Source organism: Cynoglossus semilaevis, chromosome 15 (genome assembly GCF_000523025.1).
Source record: "Cynoglossus semilaevis isolate Cse_v1.0 chromosome 15, Cse_v1.0, whole genome shotgun sequence".
In the NCBI taxonomy this organism is placed as follows: Eukaryota; Metazoa; Chordata; class Actinopteri; order Pleuronectiformes; family Cynoglossidae; genus Cynoglossus; species Cynoglossus semilaevis.
In genome coordinates this window covers 15,545,024-15,566,913 of record NC_024321.1, presented here as the reverse complement: position 1 = coordinate 15,566,913, position 21,890 = coordinate 15,545,024, and the positions used below count along the sequence as shown (strand labels likewise).

Here is a 21,890-nt window from a genome sequence, read left to right as displayed (position 1 = left end):
GGTGGGTGGGTGTGGAGGTGCCTTTGTGGGGGACCCGCACCATAATTAAGGATTCCACAGCTGCCTCCGTCTGATTTGCATGTCTGATAATTTGCCACATGCTACACACAGCCACTATCTCCCACATCAGGGCATTATCACTGCAGCAAACGTCATTAAGGCTGCACGAGGCTGCGGGGGAGCAGGCGCCATGCAGGAAATCTCAACCCTGACTCTGACTTCACCTTTCTTCACCATTTCAGGTGACAGTCAAAGAAAAACGGAATGGAAACGTTAGGGAAATAATTCTTGACATTTAACTTAAATATATTAACATGGCCGACTGCAGCTGCACCACCATGTGAAGGGCCCAATCTTAGGCAAACACTGTTGTTCGTGGTGCTTTTGTTTTCCTACACAAGTCCGTTTGAAAAAAGCCCATTGTGCTGCTCCAGTACTTCACTGCACAGATATGGACGAGGCTCCTGGCAGCTGAAGTCCAATTTCAGGGATGAAATTAGTTTCTTTTCAGGTTCTTTCTTTATTACCAGGCCCCTCTAGAAGGTTCTTACTGTCAGCCACACATGACGTCCACACTCAGAGTGCACATGACACAAAAACAACAACTGAAGCACACTTTTAACCAACTGAAACGTACAGCCTCGGGTGTAGCACCACTGCTGGGTATTTGGAACTTTTGTTCCAAAAACACTGTCTTCTAAAGACGTTAGATTAGAACAGCCAAACTTTGTGTTTTTTCCTGCGTGACACATTATTTGAGGCGCATATGAATATGATTCGAAGAGGTCGAGAGGTCAAAGATGCTTGTTCTAAGACAAGGGTGTCAAACTCATTTTTAACCGGGGGCCACATCAGCAATACAGCGTTAATGGAAGTCGGTATAGATCCAGCAACTCCATAAGGTAATAATAAATGTTTCTGCAACTGATAATTATTTATTCAAGTTACAAATGTTTGTTCATTGCTATGTAATAAAAGAAAACCCTTCAATTTATCAGGTTAACAAACTCTGCTGCATGGACTTTATTAAATATTTTTCAAGCTACCGCAGGCCACTAAAGTTGACCTGGTGGGCGGTATTTGGCCCCCGGGCCTTGAGTTTGACACGTGTTCTTAACTCTAGAACCAACAGGTTGATCCTCAAATTTCCAAATATCCAGTATGACAGAAGTATGGACGCTGTCACAAACTGAATCACGTCTTCAGTTGTCCTCTCACTGACATGACATGACTGACATCATGTTCAATTAAAATGGCCCAAATCTACTGTATTAATTAGTGTCATTAACTCAGGAGACTTTTTTAAATTGCCTTACGAATCAATTGAGAAGCAGTTTCATGTTAGGTAGAACTTGCTTTGCCGTCGGTCAAGTCTGCACAAAGAAAAGGACAACTTCTCTGTCCTAAATGATTCCCAATAATTCATTTTAAAACGTTGACTTATCACCGCAAAGACTACAGTGTAACAAGAGACTGTTTTATGAAGGATTAGAGAAAAAAAACAGTCCAGGAAAGAAAGAAATCCACCGAGAATGTTTACAAAGGTTTCTCAAAAAGCACCAAAAAAAAACCCAGAAGGGAACTGACAAACAAAAGCTTTTTTAAAAATAAAATTCCGTGGAATTTAAGGGGATTTCTTTTGTCTGACAGTTTGTTATTCAAACATAGAGATGGGCACTGAGCGAGGCAGCGGGGGAATCTATGGAGAATTCAGAGGAAAAGGTGGGTACGTGGCTGGACCAAGGCCACTCGGCCATTCATGCCTAAATGTTTTTCATCATTCCTTCATGTTGTTATCACCGCTGTCTATTGTGTTCACATCACAGACACTCATGTTTGTACTGACTAAAGCTGTGGACTCACAACATTCCCATCATTGCTTTATTGTTAGAATATCCATGTTGTTTGCTCCACACAGAGCAGGTTTAAGCTAACACTTGTTGTCATAGCATCTGGAGGAGGCAGAATGGTTCGATGCAGCCTGTGTCAAATGTCTCTTATTAACTGGTAAGACAGGTGACAGAAATAGACAGGCAGGAACAGCAGATGTGGAAGGGCGAGCGGGGGTGGGCGAGCTGGGATGACCTGCCACCACTGGATATGACAACCCTAGAGGAAACCCTCCACAGGAGAAACACTGAGGTATATCCAGCGCCACTTGAACACGTTTTTATTTACACCAGAGGCGTCAAACATCCAGCCGGACCAGTACAATCATAACATAATTACATATAAATAATAATAAGTCCATGTTTCCTCCCCTGTATTATCTAGCAAATATGTGCAAGTATATTAGAAAATACTTACATTTAATGAAATATAATTTGTAGAAACATCATCAACATCAACAACATGAAGAGTTATTGCATTTTTTCACTTTTATAATTCATCAAAAGGGCCAGATTGAACCGCCCTAGCGGGCCGGTTTTGGCCCGTGAGCCATATGTTTGACACCCCTGCTTTACAACTACAGCAGCATTAGACAATGTCAGATGTTCAGTGTATTTTGAAGCAGATTAGCAGGAGCTTAAAGATCTCTCAGACCGTTGACAAACAATGTCATCACATCTAATCTTTGCGTCTATTATGTCTGTTTTTTTGTTGTTTGTGTTTGTTTTTTCGAAACCAGACTCATCTGTTTCTCAAACATACACTTAACAAGTCAAATTCTTCTTTCTCACAACAGCCCAGAGCATTAGATTTGTCCCAAAGTGCTGATACAGGGAGATTAAATCTCAACATTAGACCCACGGTATCTCTGTCTCCCATTGTGGTTTATGAGAAAAGTGTGGGTGTGTTGTATGGTTAGCAGCTCGGTGCGGAGATATTCAGACTCTGACAGCTCGGTCTGACTCAGTCACTGTCCAGCATGAGCAAACTGAACACAACTGTGTAAGTGAATGAGTCAGTGTGAGGCTCACAAACATTCGATTCACTACATTCCTCCCTCACACATTATCACATATGAAAAACGCTCTCACATGCAGCAGCCTGACGTCTGAACAAACTTGATCTGTGCTCATCTGCCCGTGTGTCTGCGTGGGGCTGGCGTCTCAGAGCTGCAGCTCGGAGATGCCAGCCAATGACAGATGTCTCCATTAGACGACACACATGGGGAGAAATATGAGCGGGCTTTGAGGTTAATTAAGACGTCCTTAATTAATGAGCCGCAACCCCACCATGTAATCTAATTTAGATGGTGTTTAAATAGGCAACAGTGTGACCTGATTAATAACATTAACATCTTTCTATGTTTGAGCCAGTTATTTTGAAATATATTTAGGTTTGTTTTTTTATTAATTATTATTAATATATTGATAAATATAAAAATATGTGGGCTAAGAGTAATACTTAAGCAACTAAACCTCATATAATGAAGCATCAATGACTCTGTAGTTTACTATCAAACATCAATAACCTACAGTTAATTATTTAAATTAATTTAATCAAATGTAATTTCTTTTTTTCATGGCTAACCATTAGCTACATAAGGCTAACTTTTAGTTATTTGTACAATGTGAGGTGTTTCACTGTATTTGTTCCATTTAAGTGTTCCATTTAAAAATGTACTATTCTTGCTACTTGCTACTACTCTTTAGTTAGCTTTAGGCTAAATTTCATTCAACATGCTTGCCCATTAACTTTCAGGCTCTCTATTGGCTAACTTTTGTGTACAGACTGACTAGCTTTAATTAGCTGCAACATGTCTTTAACTAAACATTTTTTTAAATGAAAATATAAAAGCACTTTTGAAACAGCAGGCCCTGCAGACCTCGACGAAACATCAGCTGATGGTGACACACTTAAAAACAAAACTTCCATCGTAAATTTTAGACTAAGATTCTAACCCAGCAGACTCACCTTGATGCGGAGGGACTGATGGATATCTGCAGCCAGCTGTCCTTTCCACCATTGCAGCTCCCTCTCCATCTTTCCCATCCAGGGGAGAATTCTAGAATCAACTTGGACCTGTGCAAGAAAACCCAACCACACTTCAATAAAGTCATAATGATATGATCTCATACTGTCAATAAATGACGTTTCCCTAAAAAACTGTACTAGCAGAGTAGTCGACATCAGAATCAGCAATGATTCTAGAATTTCCCACCAAACTCGGCGACTGAGTTGTGATGTCACAAGCACCAGAGCTGCAGCTGCAGCAACAAGGTTTTGTTCCAGACTAGTGGACTGTGAGAGAACTTATAGTCACAAGAAGACGTAGTAAGTATATCTGTAAGGAAACAACACCAGAAGGGAAACTGAGAGTCAGGTATGGGTTCAACAGCACTGGGTCCTCTATTTTCAGTTCTGTATTTAACATTGTATTCTCGACTCATGTCTCCTAGTGGTCAAACAGAGGCCAGGCAAAAAAAAAAAAAAGATTCTTAGCATCAAACCTATCAGAAGCAGTTGTCAGTCAGGTTTGTAATAAACTGAAAGCAGGTCAAACAATAGATGCCTGCAGAAGGACTGGTATGAAAAGACTGTTAATTATATTATTAAATCAAATTGAAGACGTCATTCCTTGTTGGGGTAAAAAAAAAAATCACTCTTTAACTTCACCATGTCAAAGTCATTTTCAACATTTATAACAGGATATACCGCACTATTCTGACCTAAATGTGCAGAATTTTGATGAATGATTAGATTTAGCTCCTCTATGATTTAAGAATATTTTTCTACTTTTCAAGCTCATTGCTTTTCTTTTTTCATGTACTAGTCTTGACAGAGAGCCTGTAACTTAAATAATACCTACGTGTAATAATGCCTTAATTTAATAAAGCTGTGATTCATTTACCAGAAATAAATTCGTTAGCCTTGACTGTAATGTAGTCACACTAGTAAAAATTCCAAGTTCTGTTCGGCTAAAATTGTGATGTGTAATGTTAACTGAGTCATCTTTAAAAAAGTGGGTGTCCCGACATAAAGTTAGGGGGAAACACTATCCGGAGTGTGTGTGTGTGTGTGTGTCTCAGCTGAGGAATTTAAATGCCATACTTCAACGACTTCTGTACCATCAACACTCTAATGAACCATCACAGTCGTGTATTCAATAAAAAATAAAACCAAACATTTAAATGTACTTCAGACTAAACGCAGTTAAACAAGTTGAATGTCTAAAGTGGCCTCGCTTTGATACAGGAAAAAAAACACCGGTCGGTGATGAAAAAAATTAGTAATTAAACAATTCGTTTACGTAACCCGTTTATTATTCGTCCATAAGCTGAAAAAACAATATAACCTTTAATTCTCCGTGGTTTCAAACATGTGCCTCTCACTCACCGCTGCGACGGGAATCAACCCCAGACCCCTTTGTCTCACTCCGACATCCTGAATGAGAGAACTCTTCTTCGGCTCAACTTTGAGTGAGAAACCGATCAAATTCTACCCAAACTTCAACTTAGCACCGGCCGGAGTGTTCGCCAACCAGCGGCCAAAGTCTAACCCGAACCGGAGACGTTTCCTCCAAACTGTACTTTTTTTTTTATTCCAACAGACTCGGTTTAAACGTTTTCCTCCGCTGGCTCCGCGTTGACAAAGTCTCCTCCTCGGCTGCACCAGCTGCTGCTGCCGCCGCCGCTGCTGCTGCTGCGGTCAGAGGCTGAGAGGATCCGCCTCCTTCTGCGCTTCCTGTGACTGTGGGAGTTGTAGTCCTTTACACCTCACTGAAACTACAAGCATCCACGCGCCGGCCGAGAGTCTACTAAAGTGGGGGATGTGCCCTCTAGTGGAGGTATGGAGTTATTGCAGGATGGCGCGGCAAAGCAAAAGCAGCAAAAGTTTTTTTTTTTTAGAACATTGAGCTAACTTGTTGAAATCAGATTGTCAATTTAATAAAATGGGGTTGTAAGATTTATTAGAGTAAAGCCGAACTATTACGAAAAAACAGTATTTTCACGAGAATAACGTCACATTATTACGCGAAAAAATATGTTTTTCTCAGGTTTCACTACTTGACCAAATATCTGGTTTGAACAAAAACAAAACTAAATGTCCAGTTGCTACTAACAGCAGCACCATTGGTCCTGTCCCTAAGGGGGGAAATAAAATAAAATCAGCTCCGGAAATACATTATATCACTAATATCAATATCAATATCACTATTATATTATTTTAAATTGCAATATATTTTAATTAAAATCTATAAACTGTGTAAATAGAAAATAAATACAAAATTAGATTAATTGATTTGAAACAACCTGCAAAGGTGTAAAGGTGTATACAGTACATGAGTATTAGGTAGTAACATTAGTAATAAGTATTGTTGCAATTATTGACTTATCTGGTTTTATAATCGAAGGGTTGTCGGTTCAAATCCCAGCCCTGGCAGGACTATGACTGTGCTGTGTTGAGCAAGCACCTTCAGTGACTGTGCTGTGTTGAGCAAGCACCTTGGACTGATGTCATAGGATGTTCTCCCTTCATTGTGTGCCTCCTAGTGTTAGAATTTCTGCAACAGCAGGACACAGCTGATGCCCTCCAACAGGAGACGTGTCATGTAAACCTATGGATGGATTCCACCACCAAAGCCACTAACTGTCATCCTTACTGTTGGCTTTCCTGTCAGACTCAGTGAGAAACTCCTGGTCAGCATAGATAAGGAAGCCCGTGAAGGTACTGTCCGTCCAGAAGGGGTCAAAGAAGAGTCCGTTCTGTTCAGAGTAGAAGATCTGCAGCCACACCTGATCGTCCTTCTGCAGGTGGAGAACCGTGGAACCGGACGCCACATCGTGGTTTCCCGTGTTTGCATCAAATGTTTTGATTTTGTACTGTCCGTTGTGCAGCAGCCCGATGGCCAGGTGTTTATTTGCTACTGTGATGTCGTAGGTGAAATAGTAGACTCCGGGGATAACGCAGACAAACTTCCCACTGCTGGCGTTGGGCCTACAGGTCCTTCCTGGCCCACTTCGCCATTCTGGCCCTTTGGTCCACGTTTTCCAGATATCCCCGGTGACCCCCGCAGACCTTTCAGACCCCGAGGTCCGGCCTTACCAATCACTCCTTCACGGCCCTTGACTCCAGGCTTGCCTTGGTTTCCCGTCCTTCCTGGATCACCTGACCATAGTGTCAGAAAATTGACAATTCTTTCATCTGAAGTCAGTAAAATCTCACGTGTTTTAGTGAAAACATTGATCACGCTAAACTCCGAAAAAATAATTAATATATTTAAACCAGCTTTAAAAAACAGCATAGGTCTTCAATCTGTGGCTGCCGGGCCACTTGTGGCTCTTTCACGACTTCAGACTTCAGTTTTATTTGTCAATAAAATAAAATATGAATTTTATTTGTTGATTCAATGACACACATCATTCTTATGCCTGATTAATGAGTCATTAAACCAATATTGGACCCCCTAAGGGGGCGCCCCTGGACAGAACAAAGAGCTAAAATATTTTGCATCAAGACATTGAAATCAGCTTCTAACAGGGAGTGTACTGTAGCAGTTAGATTTAAACATTCAGCAGACACCCACCTCTGTCTCCCTTCTCTCCCTTCTCTCCATCCTTCCCATCTGGGCCATCTTTTCCTGGGATCCCCATTGAACCCACCGCCCCTGGTGGTCCAGGAAACCCTGGGTTCCCTGCAGGCCCTGCCGGACCGGGCAAACTGCAGACCATCTGTGAGGAGTGGATGGTGATGTTGCGACCTTTCTTAGTTGTGGAATTTATGGACAGGGTTACGACGGCTGACATCGTCCAGCACCACAGACACATCTGGAGCATGTCGACCACTGCGGAGCCGCGGTGGACACAGTAGCTGTTTATTGAGGTTTGAACTCACTTTCACCATTTGGTGTTGACATTTCAGCTGTAAGTTCAATTTGAATCTTGTTAGTGGTTTTAGTAACGCGATGACAACTGCATGGTTACAAAAAGCCGTTGCAGTTCCCATGCATGGATTATTTAGAGCAAAGAATGCAGTGAACGGGAAGTTTGAAAGCACAGAGAGCAAACTGTAGACTCCACACACACAGAGAGAGAGAACTCACCAGAAGAAAAGCTGTGACCTTTAAGCATTTTCCAGTTCCGCCAAAACTTATCTTTTTCCGCACGTGAGAACTCATACATTCCTACATGATTTTCCCAAAATCAGGGAGATAAGATTCCGGGAGAAGCGCTGCACAGAAAGGCGAATCAGCCCATGCACCGCCAAGGAATACTTTCACCATGATGTCACTGTGTTCAAGTCAGTACAGTTGTATGCTTTACAGTGCAGATGAGGCTGTGACCTATAACTTGTTAGAACTCACACAGGGAAACAGGACGTTGTCTAACAGACTGCATGAACAGGGCTGATTTTTGTGTGTGTTTTGTGACACAAAGATGAAACTGGATTAAAAACAATAATCCATTTCTGTGTAATGGTAGAGTGAACAGTCAATGCTACTAATATAACAGTAATGTGTTGTATCCACTCTGAATGTCAGCAAAAGAGCGTTGGTGTTTTTACACAATAATGTGGAGCTGAGAGCAGAGAAGAGAAAGTTCCAGCTGTTGGGTGAGGCAGTTTACTTAATCGCCATGGGAACACAAATCACATGAATGGTTAGTGACTTTTGACATGAAGACAAAAGCGTCACTTCCTCCACATTTGAAGATTTGCGAGAAAACAAAAATAGGATTCAGGCTTTGGTAGCGTCTGCATTGTTCTTATCAGGTGCAGATTATTTTAAATAATGTGTTTTGGGAAACATATTTGATTAGATGACCATCTTTGACATCCAGTGTCATGTCATTTAAATGTTTTACCAGGCAGGTCAACTCATGAAGCTCAGACCATCACATCTGACACCAGCAAACTCACATCTTAAACCGTTTCTCTTCCTTATTACAATAGTACAATAGTAACTAAAGTAACTAAAGTAACCATGTTACAGCATCACAATAGTAACTAAAGTAACCATGTTACAGCATTTTATTAAAAAAAGGGCATTATTAACAGTGAATAAAGCTGTATGCAACAGTGAGTATTTGCAGGAAATAATCGTACAATGTTCTTTGTAATGAGGGGCCGCTGTGATTAGGTGTTGAACCAGTTCCACCAAAAAGATTCTGATGCAACTGGTTCATAACTGTATAAAAAGAAGAAAAAAAAGGTCAATGGCAAACAGAAAACTAAGCAACAACATTTTTTTAAACTCTTTTCTTCTAAAAACATTAGGTTATCCAATTATATTGAAAGGTAATTGTGTTTTTGTTTCTTTGCAGCACTATACAGTTTGGTGGAAAAAAATCATTTGTGCTATAAATGGGACAAAATGAGGTTAGAAAAAGAAAAGAAAACAACTTTGCAACCAAACAGCAGGTTTCCTGCTTTAACTGTACAAAACAAACTGAGTCCAATATATTCTTCCACAGAGCAGCTGCTCTGGTTCAGGTCTAACATTTACAGGGAGTCTGGCAGAGGAGGTTAGTGTCCCAGGAAGGAAGCCATAGGATCATCTGGACGTGGACGCTTCATACGGAAGGCCTCCATCTCCTCCTCCGTGGGTGCTTTCACTTCCAGTAGGCTGTTGTACGGCCTTTTCCTCTCATCCAGCTGCATTATGGTTTCTACGTGCTTCACGCGTTTGTCTTCTGCATCCAGAGCCTGGGACACAGACAGAGGTCAGAGGTCAGTCACAGGAATGACATAAAATCCAGACCTAGTTTTTATTTACAAACTGGTTAGTGTTTTGTATTTGTGCAAATGTATTAGTTCATTCATTTCGTACCTTCTTTAATTTTTCCTTCTTCTTTTCTTCGTCTTCAGAGTCATCGCTGTCAGACTCGCGCTTCTTGTTCTTCTTTTTCTTCTTCTTCTCCTTCTTCTCTTTTACCATCTTGTCCCGATGCATCTGATAAGTCCAAATGAAAGAAACATTACCATACATTGGTTACATGTTATTTCAAGACAATTGTGTAAACCTCTTCAGCATCTCTTACCTCCAGCAGAGACTTTGGTTGTTCCTCCTCCTGTTGCTCCACAAGCCCCTCTTCAAATGGAACGCAGTCTGTGCTGTTCTGTTTAAAAATTACAAAAAAAATGTATCTTAACTAAATATATTATACCAAAACATAGAACGATTTTACAAAAAAAAGTATCTTAACTAAATCTATTATTATACCAAAACATAGAATGATTTTACAGTATGGATAAAATCAGAGCCATAGAAAAATGCCAACTTACTACTTGAATTCCAGTTTTTCCCGTGCAGTAACTCTGTTTCACCATGGAGTGGCAGCACTTGTAACCCCAGAAGCCATCCATCCAGTAAGAGCCCCAGATACACTTTTGAAAAAGAAAGAAATCTTTTTATGTAAACAAAAGGAACAAAGTCTGCAATATATAAAAGAGCCGTGACGCGTTTCTGTCCTCCTCACCGCGTGGTTGTTGATGAGAACGTCCTCCTCATACTTGGAGCGAGCGACCGCCTTTTCCTGTCCTTTAATCACGGCGCCGTGACGAGAGTACTCCATATAGTCCTCTGTCTGAGCCAGCAACAGCTCCCGCGGTGGAGCGTTCAAGTGCTCTTGACCTCCATACTGATGTTCACAAACAAAGAGAGCGGCGTCATCAGACAGGCTGAACATTTATCAGCTCGTGTGGACAATTTCAGCTTGAAAAGTTCCATTGTTCAGATGAACAGACGACAAAACTGTTTTATCTGCCATAAAACATTTACACATTAAAATGTGTGTGTGTAATAAGGGTGTTTTAAATCAAACCGTTTCAGGAACCTACTCTCTCCAGGATGCTCTCGCGCTCTTTGTCTTTGAAGTCTTCCTTCTTGACCTTGAAGGACTGGTGGAGCAGCTCCAGCTTGGTGGGATCAGCCTGCAGATGGACCTCGGATCCTCTCTCGTAGGCCTCCCAGGCAAACACTGTCAGGAGAAGAAGAAGAAGCAGGAAAGGTTATTCAGCAGCAGTGATACGTGCTCCTGTCTGAGAACAGACGTTGATACTTGATACTCTGTGACAGAAATGAGGTGAAAATAATTTGGTGACTTACACTGGGTTTGAGCCAAAGTGATTGTGTCTCCAGAGTAGCGAACAAAGTTGTCTCCAGCGTAGCCCACTCTGTCAAACAAAACATTAAAATATGTAGGATTTAAACCAATAGGAAACAAGTTTTATGAGAAACTCGGCAGCAGTGACTCACTCGTCCGCATTCATGCCCGTGTTGGAGTAAGGGTTCTCTCTCATGGCACGGGTCTTTGGATCGTAGTAGGCGGAGTTTGGATCTAAATTCCTCAAGTACTGTGAGAGACAAAGTTAAGAGGTTGGAATTATTCTTACCTTGTCAAAAAGCTGTTTATGATTTAATTTGGACCAAGTTTACTTTTTAAAGTTAGCCTCAAAATCTTTCCCCCAAACAATTGTTAAAAATTGCTATCAATATCAAAGGATAATAGTGGGAAATATCCAGTGCAAATATAATGCCAAACACATAATTAATTAACATAATTAACAAAAGCATGTGAGGATAATCCTGGACAGATAATCCTGTGTCTCTTACTTTGGCTGTGTCTTCTCTGATACGCAGATTTCTGACAGTGATTCTTCTCTTGGAGTCAAAGTTCTGTCCGGGCATGTCGATGTCATCAGCATATTTATCTTCATCCTCATCCTCACTGTCATGTTCAAACTCCTGCAAAATAAAAAATAGAAAAGAAAAAACCCAGTAAGGTCTGTAGTAAGTAAAAAGTAAATTAGTGACCATTGCATTTACAGTTAGAGAAACAACTTACATTCTGGTCCAGTTTCCCAGAGGCTAACTCATCCTGAAGTTTATGGGCCTTTAAAGTTCTTTTGGCCTGTTGGAATGGAGAGAATGCAAAGTTTTATGTTTTATCATGTGCTTTACCTACTACTTTGATATCAATGTATCAACTTTTTAATGAATCAAATGAAATTCTTCTAAGCTTAAATGGCTCACCAGGTCCACTTTAGCGTACTCTTCCACAATGCGCTGGTGTTCCTCTGGGTCATATCCATTCCAGCGATCCCGCTTGCCGTCATAGTCCAAGTCAAGCTGGATCTGACTGTGTTCATCTGGAGCTATGCCTGTGCCTGTGAACCTGGCCCCAACTTTTCTGGGACGCTGGTGATGTGAAGAAAGAATTATAATGGTTACATGTTAGAAGATTAGAGGAGCGTGGAAGTAAAAGGAAAATATTCAACAAGTTTTACCTCCAAGCAGTCTTTCTTCTTGTGTGTCATGGCACCACAGTTTTCACAAGAACCTTTGCGAAATTTAGTGGCCACTGCATTCTGTGAGGATACAGAAGAAGAAGCTGCTGATTCCCACTCTATTTTATTTTTTTCAGGCAATGGAATGCAATCAATCAACTTGTTCTCACCTCTTGTACTCCTCTCTTGTACCACTCTCCAATCATCGAATATTGCGTCTCAGTCTCATCCTGTGGTCGCTGATGCTTCAGTGTGGGCCTTTTAGACGGGTCAATGTACCAGGGTACTGATGAAATATACTGTGGGATGTGGGGATTGATGTCCCTGTGGTGGAGAACAGGTTTTCAATTTATTTCAGTTGTCAGTATGGAACACTTTGGTCAATACATATACAAACATTTATCCAATACAAACATTTACTATTGTAAATGTTAATACTTTTGTTACAGTTATGCTACGTAAGTATGTACTTACTTTGATACATATACAAACTTTTATCCAATACATGCAACCTGATTTATTTGTTTTGCAGGTTTTATATGTGAACTTCAGTGATTGAAGAGACATAATCCCTAAACAGAACTTCTACTTCAGCAATAGCTACTATATGCCATGATATTATACAATTGTAACTTTTGTAAATGTTAATACTTTTGTTACCGTTATGCTACGTAAGTATGTACTTACTTTCCCTCTTCATCCACCTCAGCAGGAGCATTTCCCAGCTTTCTCTGCTCCTCCAACTCCTTCTTCTTCCTCCAGTCTTCCCTGGTCATCTTTTTGGGCTCATCCAGGCTCACGATGCCCTCTGTGCTGTTTTCAGCCTGCTCGGTCATGGCTTAATCTGCAAACAGGAAAAACGACATGCGAAATAATGGACAGCGTGGGTTACGTGCACGTTTTGTTGTGAATGTGAATATACACACAATGAGTTCTCATTATTAATTCAGATGAATACGTGAAAAATAAAAAAGTCAACCTGCTTACATGTAAATACTTGATACTGTATTGAAAAAAGAGAAATACTGTGGGGTTTTAAAGAGCAGGCTACTCGGTTTCTTTGACGCAGACGCATTAAAACAGGAGCTAAGCATTAGCTTTAAGCTAACACAAGTGCTGACTAAAACCCGCTTAACATTTAATTTATTTAATGACTTTACCTTAGTCAACGCAGCTAATATCTCGGATGGTGTTTCTGAGAAAAGAACAGGTCGTTTACGTATACGGTGCTGTTTTGCACTTCTCACTTGTGTTTTGAAAAGCGTTACGTCTCCGTCGCCATTTTACATGTAACGTAATAACGTCACCCGCGTTTGTCTTCTTCTGTGATGAGACGTCACTATTTTTAGAGACCGCGCCACCAACAGGTGATAGCTGTCAGTACAATCAGTCTTAGTCTTAATGTGTTTTAGTGTGAGACCGTTCAAATCTCTTTAAAATTTGTGATAGATAGATAGAATGTACTAGCAGATATTGCTCTTGTATTAACAACTAAAGTATCCAAGGATTTCGAGGTATTTATGAAGTAGAAATAAAGTTCACATAAAACATGGTTATGAAACTGTGTTTTGTTTTATTTCCTTCATTTAGACCTGTTGTAATTTGTTTCACTGTGTACATTTGTTCTTAAACCTTTGAGAAATCAGTAGAAAATGGATTGCAGTGAAAATGATCCAGGTCACAAATTCTTACCACCCATTTATAAAGTAACAAAAACATGAATGGGTAAACCTTTCAAAGAAAAACACTCAAGAGAAAAGAACCCCAATGATTACTGATAAACATCATCTAACTGTTAAATAAGTATACAAACAAATGAAAATATCAGATATCAGTGATTGTAAAGGCAAAAAATATATTTCTCTTATTTAAAACAGTGGAACAGCAGTGGTGTTTGTGATGGTGAAGTAGTATTTTGTTTCTACAAGTCTGGAAATCTACTAAAGAAAAATAAGACTGTGTTAGTCCGGACAACAATGATCAGACATAAAGAAGTGGGTTTATTTTCACTTTTCACAGGCACAACAAACAGAACTGTTGTGTCTTACTGTAACATGAACCAGTGAGAGCTCAGTTTTTTTTTAAATCACTTGTAATAAAAAGACAAGGTTAAGACAGTAACAGCAACACAAGATGCCCTTATAGTGAGTTTGGTCAGAAAAAAAAAGTATTTTCTTACATAACAAACATTTTAAAAAGACCAAAAATGTAAACAATATCAAGAGAGAGAACAAAATCGACAGCACCAGACACAAATAAACGCACTGACAGTATAAAGAGCCGTAGCACCAGTACACATCCCCACTGTCAGTCCAGCCGTGGATGAAAAGGCCATGAAGTACCAAAGTGAAGGCAGTGTTGCGTTCAAGTAGGTACCAAAATATTCAACTTTTTCTATCCTCTGAGTGTCTATTAAGAGTTTTTGCTGTATAGATTTAGAGAATCAGACAGAGCCATCAGCCTCCACTCACTCCCACTCTTCCTGCTCATCCCACACCACCTCCCCTTCTTCAGCATCTTCATCCATATAATCTCCCCAAGTGTCACACACACTACCTCCATCCTCCTCTTCCTCATCATCATCATCAGCATTATCTTCCTCCAGAGTGTCATCTCCGTAAAGAGGCTCCACCACTTCATCGTCGACTACCTCCATGACGTCATCTTCCTCATCATCGCCATCTTCTTCCTCATTTTCATCGTCTTCCTCATCATCTTCCTCATCGTCTTCCTCTTCGTCACCATTACCGTCATCATAGTCATCGTCCACCTCTTCTAACTCGATCCCACACACCTCCCCATCCTCCACCTCACCCTTGGAGGAGGGACAGGTGGAGAATCCTTCTGGACTGTTTGTGAGGTAAGACTTACTGGAGGGGACAAAGCTGGAGGTGGAAGTCCTCGTGTTGATGTAGAGTCGTGGAGGAGGAGGAGGAGGTTTGTGCCTGTCCATCGCACTGGGGGCAGCAGAAGAAGAATTGGTTTGTTTTGAGTCCGAGGCCGTCGTGGGGGTGACGTGTGTGGCTGCGGCCCGAGGCCTCACGGAGGTTGCGTTGTGCATGTATTCGCGGATCTCTCCTGGCTCCAGTGGATCAGGTCCACAGGGGTCGTGTTCACTGCAGGACAGTTTGCCATCCAACTTGGAAATGAAGAGCATACCGTCACGATGCTCCTTACAGTAGGAGCTGGGACACATCTCGCAGAGGGAAGCCGCCTCCTTTCCACAAAGGTCACACTGGTGCCACGGACACTCCCACCGTCCTGGGGACAAAATGAGTAATTAATAAGCTGTAAACTTTACACGTGGAGGAGAAACAAGAAACCTTCTTATTATTAAAGGTATCTCAGTAGTTAAAGCGTATGTATGTGCACCGTGCTTCGGTATTTTAGTCACCTTGGAATAAAGAATGAAACAGAAAATGAACAACGTTGTTCGTTTTGAAGAGTTCGTTGGAGAATTTATTGAAAGTTGTTGTCGAAGCTTTAATGAAGCTCTGGGGCGCAGGTCTCACAGAGAGCAACACAAGCACTTGTCTGTACGAGAGCACTCGTGCATGTTATATTTATGAGCTGGATACATTTGTGTGGGCGTACAAGAATATGTGTGGGGTCCAGTTGCCTTCAGTACCATCACCACCTGTGAGGTTAGCTGGACTAACAGTAACTCAGAAACAGGGAGTATGTGGGTAAAATTTTCAAGGCCTTACAGGAACTGGAGAAACGATAATGAGTAGATTTCCCATCACTGGCTACCACGCATTAGGTCAGTGGGTCGTTTCTGTGTTTTTTCTTTTTTTTACTGACTACATCAGTTTCAGTACAAGTGGGGTCGTTTCTGTGTTTTTCTACTGACTACATCAGTTTCAGTACAAGTCAAATTGTGGATAATAACACAGAATATAATTTTGTCATAACAACTGCTAACTTGGGAGAAGGGTTAATTTCACTGTTTTATAATATCTGTCATTGGCCTTTATTTTTAAGACAAACTTTTCTAATCAAAAACTAAATAATAACGTGAGGTGAAATAATGATGAGGAAATTCATTAGTCACCTAATGAAAATGAGACTTTCCACAGAAAAAAGGTTGACGTGAGGCTCCAGGTTTTCCCTTCATTTAACCAGAAAATCTCATGATGTTTAAAAAAAGAAATCCTTGCAAACACAGGGGTCCTTGTTGACCTGAGTTACATGTTGACATTCCTCACATCAACAGTCAAATCCATTTATCTCCACTTGCCTGCAGGCCTTTTGGCCAAGTTGAGACAGTCGGCGTGATAGACCTTAGGACAGCCAGGCTTCTTACAGGACACGAGTTGTCCCCCGTCCCCACAGCTGAAGCACTCGTCCTCTCTTTCCTTTGTCACCACTTGCTTTGTCTTCTTTTTCATTCCTCTTCTTCTTCCATCTTTCAGCTTTACTTTCTCAGCTGGTGGCTGGTTCTGAATAAAAATGGTGGGAGAGAATGTTAATTCCGTCGACTTATTATTTTCATCAAAGACTTTCTTTTCTAAGACCCAAACTCAGTGGTGACTAATGTGAAGCTCAAAGACGATGATGAAATTTACTGATGCTTTAATTAACTAATAAAAATGAGATGGAAAAAAACTGAGACTTTTACCTTTGGGCGAACACCCAGGAACCCACTGCAGTTGGGTGCTCCACATTTACAGGCAGTTTTCCCGTTGCCCAGACACTCCAGGTTATAGTTGAAAGTCAGCTCCACGTCTGCATGGTCACACATATGTGTCATCAGTCTGCTGTTACTCTCAAACACACGCTTTACTTATCATTCCCAGTAGAACAGAGTTCAAATGTTGCTTCTCAAACCTTTGGGGATGTCCTGAAGAGCGAACAGTCCCACCCTGGTGTCACCGTTCACCGTCCATTTTTGGGTTTCACAGTTTGGCTGACAGCAATGGTTCATGAAGCGAGCCTGGTTCCCTTTGGGGCCGGCATCAATGATCCGGTCCTGGAAAAAGGACAAAGGAGAATAAAAAGAATTAACTGATGGCGTCCATCACTTTAATGTAACACTGAATACTGTTGGCAGGTGTAACAGCACGAGCTTGGTTTTTCATGTGTAAAATAAAAATAATATTATTGAAAAATATAAACTTCTAACGCATTTACTTTCATTCTGTTCCACCTATTCGGGGAGACATTTCTCTACATTTTGACTTTCATTCTGTTCCACCCATTCGGGGAGACATTTCTCTACATTTTGAGGTTGATGCTCAGACTTCCTAGAAGTTCTTAGAACACTGTTATTGTTTCATTGAGAAAAAAAACCTTAATTTTAAGTTAACAAAAATAACAGGAGAACCTTGTGTCCTCAACACTTCCCATTTTGGACACTCTTCAAGGACTTGACCAAGGTCAACATCCTTGTCTCCACGTAGCTGTGGCTTCAGCCTCACCTTGTCCAGTGTAAGCATGTAGAAGTTGAAGATGTCGTTCTCCTGTGCATGTTTGATCCTGGCTCGACATTCTTCTTCATCTATGACCTCTCCAACGTATTCACTCACAAAGGCTCCCTGACAATAAACAACATAAAAAAATATGTATATCTGAGCTAAAGAAGCCAAAGGATGAAGATGAAAATGTCGGCATCTCTTATCAGCTTACCTTCTTAATGTCCGTCACACTGCGTAAACCCCAGCCCCGTGACAGAGTCCTGAAGATCTCCACGTGAGTGTACTGACGCTTGGTGAAGGCCTGGTTCTGACATCGCTCCCCCGCCACACACACTTGAGGGTGGCATTCGTACATCAGCATGCGGTTGATGCACTCCGAGTCGATGCCGCAGGGGTTCTCATCAGAGGCCTTACAGTTGCAACGTGGGATTTCGGACAGGTCCGCTGTGATGATCTGCACTTTTCCTATTGGCCGGTTCACCTGATGGAGAGGAAGACAGGTTTTTTTTTTAGACCAGGTCTGTGACCTCGGGTGAGTTTATATCCAGAGTGAAGCACACACCTTGATGTGTCGGTAAGGAGGAGGTTTCTTGTCATTCTTTTTGTCCTCCTGAAGCTGCCTCATTTCCTTTTCTGCCTGTAGTTCTCTGAACCTCTCAGCAGCTTCAGTCAGAGCTGTGACAAAAAAAGAAAAGAAAACAGAGATGTAGGGAGCTTGTGCAAATTAAAGAAACAATAATAACAATTTTGTTTCATTGCTAACGTACGGTCGTACCTTTTTTGTACACTGCATCGGCACCTTTCCCCATTTTCTCGATGTTGTGAGTGTCACCCTCCATGTACGGGAAGACTCTGGCCTGGTACGTCCACACAAAGTCTTTGGAACCAAAGAAATGTACTGGGAACTCTCCAACTTCATGTTTCATCCTCAAGATGTTGTTTGGGACATCTTTGGTCAGACAGACTTCTGCTGGCCACCACCTACAGAATGACAGACCGAGAGAGAGAGAGAGAGAGAGAGGTCAAGGCTCATACAGATACATGTGAATCCACCATCTGTTGATTGTTAACACTGTGTAATTAGCTTACCTGTAGCGCCCCCATTTGACCCACAGTATGTCCTTAATACGTGGCTTCTTCCCAGCTTTGCAGTCGTTGCAGAACCAGCTGCCCTGAGGCATCTCCATATTCAAACACTCTCTGTGAAAAGCAGCAGGACAGGACTCACAGCAGAGCAGGCTGCCCCCTGAAACAAAAACATCACAGCAAACACACAACACACACGTTAGGGCGACGGCCTTTTGTGAATTTCCCCACTGTGAGACAAATAAGGGACTTTTCTTATCCTAAATATAAGACGATATTGTAACATAATAATGTGGTGAGTTTTAGTGGTCGATTTGCAGACGGCTACTACAATTGTTAAAAAAAAACCATCACCACCGTCTATTGTAAAGGTAATGTTAAAAAAAAACATCACCACCGTCTATTGTAAAGGTAATGTGAACAGTGCTCACCTTCAGAGCAGACGAAGCACCAGCTCACATTGATGTGCTCATGGTTCTTGCAGCCCTTGCGAGGAGTGAAGTGGTTCGGACACAGGAAACTGTTGTTGGCCAGCACCAGGCTGCCCGCTGCCATACAGTTGTCATTAGCGTGATAGGCCACCGGGCAGCGCACACATCGAGCCAATCGACCTACAAATATAAATAAATACAAACACATCGCTCACTGAACAGATTCTGAAAACTCATCAGCCTGGCTTTTAAAGTAAAGAACGGTGTTTTATGGAAAAACTCCAGCCACGTCCTGTGGTCAAGTTCAATGGAAGTTTTAAACTGCATCAGATAAACAGCACCCTGACGTACTGATTTTTATATAACATATATTTAGATGTATATTGTGCAGAGCAGCAGAAGGATAATTATAAACTGGAACATGGTTTCAAAAAGCACCATGTGCAGATTGTTAAACTAATTATTAAGTTGTTATTAGATAAAAATAAACCAGGATTCATTCATGTTATTAGAATGACAGGAACTGCCTTCAGGACTTTTCAGAGAAAACTGTGTTGTTATTAGAACTTGAAAAAAGACAAAAGAAAATATTATGGCAAAATACAGAGGTTTGGGTGTGAAAACAAACTTTGTGCTGGAACTGTTGTTTGATTCAAAACAACTCACAGGCTGACAAACTTGTTTTTACAGATTAAGTAAATTTAAAAAAAAAACAACCCCAAAAACATTTTAAATAATAATATAAAAAAAAAACAACCCCAAAAACATTTAGTTCCTCTTGTGCAAGAAATACCAAAACCACATATTTCTCAATATTTTTTATAAATATCCATTTCCTTCTGCATTATATTTCTGCATTAGTTTTAATGTACAACTGCTCTGTGTGCCTCTAACTGCCACATAAATAAAATTGAAAAGGTGGATGCCTATGTATGAACTTGAAATCATACAATGAAGTACCAGGACCACACACAGACACACACCAAGAGACCCGGAGTTAGAACTTACCCTTAGAGCTGCAGACGTTCAGGGGGTTGCTGATGTGACACGACAGACACACATGCAGGGGGCAGCGGAAGCCTTTGTTGTGTGGCTGCGTGCCAGGGTACGCTGATATACAGTCAGAATGATAGAACTTCCCACACAGTGGGATGATGCAGCGCTTTATCCCATCACCGGACTTCTTACATACGAAGCATGTGTGGACACCTGCAATGAACACAGAGAACTCAGCTCTCCCTAATTCAACTGCACAGGCACTGATAACAGTGACCATCAACTGGTGGCCCGCGGGCCAAACCTGGGCCACCAGATCGTCCAATCCAGTCGACGACTGGATACGTCAAATAATTGATACATTTGAAGGACCAAGCAGCGGCAGCCCACCTGTTTTGCATTCATTACAGAAGAGTTTTCCGCGGGGAGCCACAGAGAGGCCGATACACTGAAGGTGAAAGGCTCCGTAGCAGTGGCCGTCACACGACAGCAGGTCTCCACCTCTCTCACAAACCTGGAACAAACAGATTCACAGAGTCAGAAAAGTCAAACAATTCTAGGATTGATGTTACGATCCCAAAAGTGTTGAGCTGTGTTACTCATTCATTTGATCGGGGTTTTTTCAAAGCTTCAAAGTAAATGAGTTAAAACAGTTTTGATTGAGCTCAGTCTGATTTCTTTACTTTTCTAACATTTTAAAAACTTTTGATCACACCTGACAAACATTTTCCTTCGAGGACGCTCCTCCTATTTTCCCTTTAACATCGACCTGGGAGTTGATGGAGTCACTCAGACTGAGAAATTGGACCTACGGAGACACAGCAATAAATCAATAAATCAAGAAGTTGCTTTCAATCTTTTTCATTTCAGGCCTTACAAGTAAAACAAGTAAACAAATAAAACACCTCAGGTTTTGGGCTGGGCATTCCAGTGTTAACTTTTGGTTTCTCATCAGAGCTGCAAACCTCCGTCTCACTCTCCTGCTTTGGGGTCTTCGATCCACGGGGACTGGGGGTTCTGTTCGGAGTGCAGACTATTTTCCGCTTCAGCTGCTGGGGAGCAGGGTCGGACGTGGGATTCTCTTTCTTCACAGATTCAACCTGGCCAAAGTAGGATTGTTTACATTATAATAATCCAGCATCATCGGCATAAAAGAGTATATGGATAAAAATGTGCTCTCAAAGAACCTGAGTTTTCTTGATTAACACCTTCACCTCTGAGGTAATTCCACAGTAACTTAGATCCTGTGAAATGAAGGAAAATTATTTTGTGAATACCTCAAAGAGTAAACACCGGAATTAGAAGCATTTTTTCAGTCACTGTTCAGACTTACCTTTTTTTGTGTAGAAGCAACAGACATTTCTTCGATGGTACAATCCAAAACTCTGTGTGACAACTTTCTTGGCCTCTTTCTGTCTTGGTTTAACAATGACGTGTCTAAAGGTCAATAAAAAATAAATAAATAAAAAAATCTGTGACATCTAAAATTTTACTTTAAATAATGCTTTCTTGATATTCCACAAAACAAACATCAGCCTCTTCAGTTTCAAACTGATGCCTATTTACCAGATTCTGGAGGTAGATCTGTTGCCTCTGTATCAGTGTCAGGGGGTGTGATGCCTGGGGACACAGAGGATGTGGAAGGGGGACACTCATCCTCACGTGGACCCTGTTCAGGCTCTGCCGGGGCCTCAGGAGGCCCCACAGAAGACAAGGCTGAGGTAAGAATTTCAGGTGAGGTACTGGGATCAGGGAGAGCTGCCGCCTCTAATAACCCCTGTGGAAC

At 41.3% G+C, this 21,890-nt stretch overlaps 4 protein-coding genes across 4 annotated transcripts in view; all 4 read right to left on the bottom strand.

The window, feature by feature from the left end:
• ccnjl (cyclin J-like) overlaps positions 1 to 6,062 on the bottom strand; it is a 20,767-nt gene extending 14,705 nt beyond the window's left edge. The window contains exons 1-2 of the mRNA XM_025063365.1: positions 5,284 to 6,062; positions 3,862 to 3,969 (exon numbers count right to left, since the gene is read on the bottom strand). Of these exons, the coding sequence (XP_024919133.1) occupies positions 3,862 to 3,939 (78 nt within the window). The 5' untranslated portion in view covers positions 3,940 to 3,969; positions 5,284 to 6,062. The remainder of the gene's footprint in view (positions 1 to 3,861; positions 3,970 to 5,283) is intronic.
• Positions 6,063 to 6,370: 308 nt separating this feature from the next.
• On the bottom strand, positions 6,371 to 8,871 carry c1qtnf2 (C1q and TNF related 2). The gene is given in 4 exon segments (XM_025062883.1): positions 6,371 to 6,883; positions 6,886 to 7,056; positions 7,475 to 7,732; positions 7,991 to 8,871. Coding segments are annotated over 4 exon segments (858 nt in total). The 5' UTR covers positions 8,070 to 8,871; the 3' UTR covers positions 6,371 to 6,533.
• A 28-nt stretch (positions 8,872 to 8,899) lies between these two features.
• On the bottom strand, positions 8,900 to 13,495 carry slu7 (SLU7 homolog, splicing factor). Its single transcript, XM_008327379.2, has 15 exons — positions 13,335 to 13,495; positions 12,862 to 13,018; positions 12,345 to 12,498; positions 12,175 to 12,255; positions 11,921 to 12,085; positions 11,733 to 11,798; positions 11,501 to 11,632; positions 11,144 to 11,241; positions 10,994 to 11,061; positions 10,726 to 10,865; positions 10,365 to 10,526; positions 10,171 to 10,272; positions 9,927 to 10,004; positions 9,716 to 9,838; positions 8,900 to 9,591 (listed from the first exon to the last, which is right to left on the bottom strand). Exons 2-15 carry the CDS (start codon positions 13,008 to 13,010, stop codon positions 9,412 to 9,414), a joined length of 1,698 nt encoding a protein of 565 aa, XP_008325601.1. The 5' UTR covers positions 13,011 to 13,018; positions 13,335 to 13,495; the 3' UTR covers positions 8,900 to 9,411.
• Positions 13,496 to 13,727: 232 nt separating this feature from the next.
• The window catches only part of LOC103391225 (histone-lysine N-methyltransferase, H3 lysine-36 and H4 lysine-20 specific-like), a 15,480-nt gene continuing 7,317 nt past the window's right edge, over positions 13,728 to 21,890 (bottom strand). Inside the window, exons 11-27 of the mRNA XM_025063364.1 lie at positions 21,671 to 21,881; positions 21,438 to 21,541; positions 21,292 to 21,348; positions 21,010 to 21,204; positions 20,820 to 20,912; positions 20,495 to 20,618; positions 20,117 to 20,317; positions 19,109 to 19,288; positions 18,681 to 18,837; positions 18,367 to 18,572; positions 18,154 to 18,266; positions 17,803 to 18,072; positions 17,595 to 17,711; positions 17,005 to 17,146; positions 16,796 to 16,902; positions 16,415 to 16,616; positions 13,728 to 15,435 (exon numbers count right to left, since the gene is read on the bottom strand). Of these exons, the coding sequence (XP_024919132.1) occupies positions 14,642 to 15,435; positions 16,415 to 16,616; positions 16,796 to 16,902; positions 17,005 to 17,146; positions 17,595 to 17,711; positions 17,803 to 18,072; positions 18,154 to 18,266; positions 18,367 to 18,572; positions 18,681 to 18,837; positions 19,109 to 19,288; positions 20,117 to 20,317; positions 20,495 to 20,618; positions 20,820 to 20,912; positions 21,010 to 21,204; positions 21,292 to 21,348; positions 21,438 to 21,541; positions 21,671 to 21,881 (3,273 nt within the window). The 3' untranslated portion in view covers positions 13,728 to 14,641. The remainder of the gene's footprint in view (positions 15,436 to 16,414; positions 16,617 to 16,795; positions 16,903 to 17,004; positions 17,147 to 17,594; positions 17,712 to 17,802; positions 18,073 to 18,153; positions 18,267 to 18,366; positions 18,573 to 18,680; positions 18,838 to 19,108; positions 19,289 to 20,116; positions 20,318 to 20,494; positions 20,619 to 20,819; positions 20,913 to 21,009; positions 21,205 to 21,291; positions 21,349 to 21,437; positions 21,542 to 21,670; positions 21,882 to 21,890) is intronic.

Coding starts and splice junctions, on each gene's coding strand:
- slu7 (XM_008327379.2), bottom strand. CDS start 13,010: ATGACCGAGCAGGCTGAAAACAGCACAGAGGGCATCGTGAGCCTGGAT. Junction 12,256..12,344: donor ACAAGAGAGGAGTACAAGAG/GTGAGAACAAGT, acceptor GTATCCTCACAG/AATGCAGTGGCCACTAAATT. Junction 11,062..11,143: donor ACGGGCATGAATGCGGACGA/GTGAGTCACTGC, acceptor TTTGTTTGACAG/AGTGGGCTACGCTGGAGACA.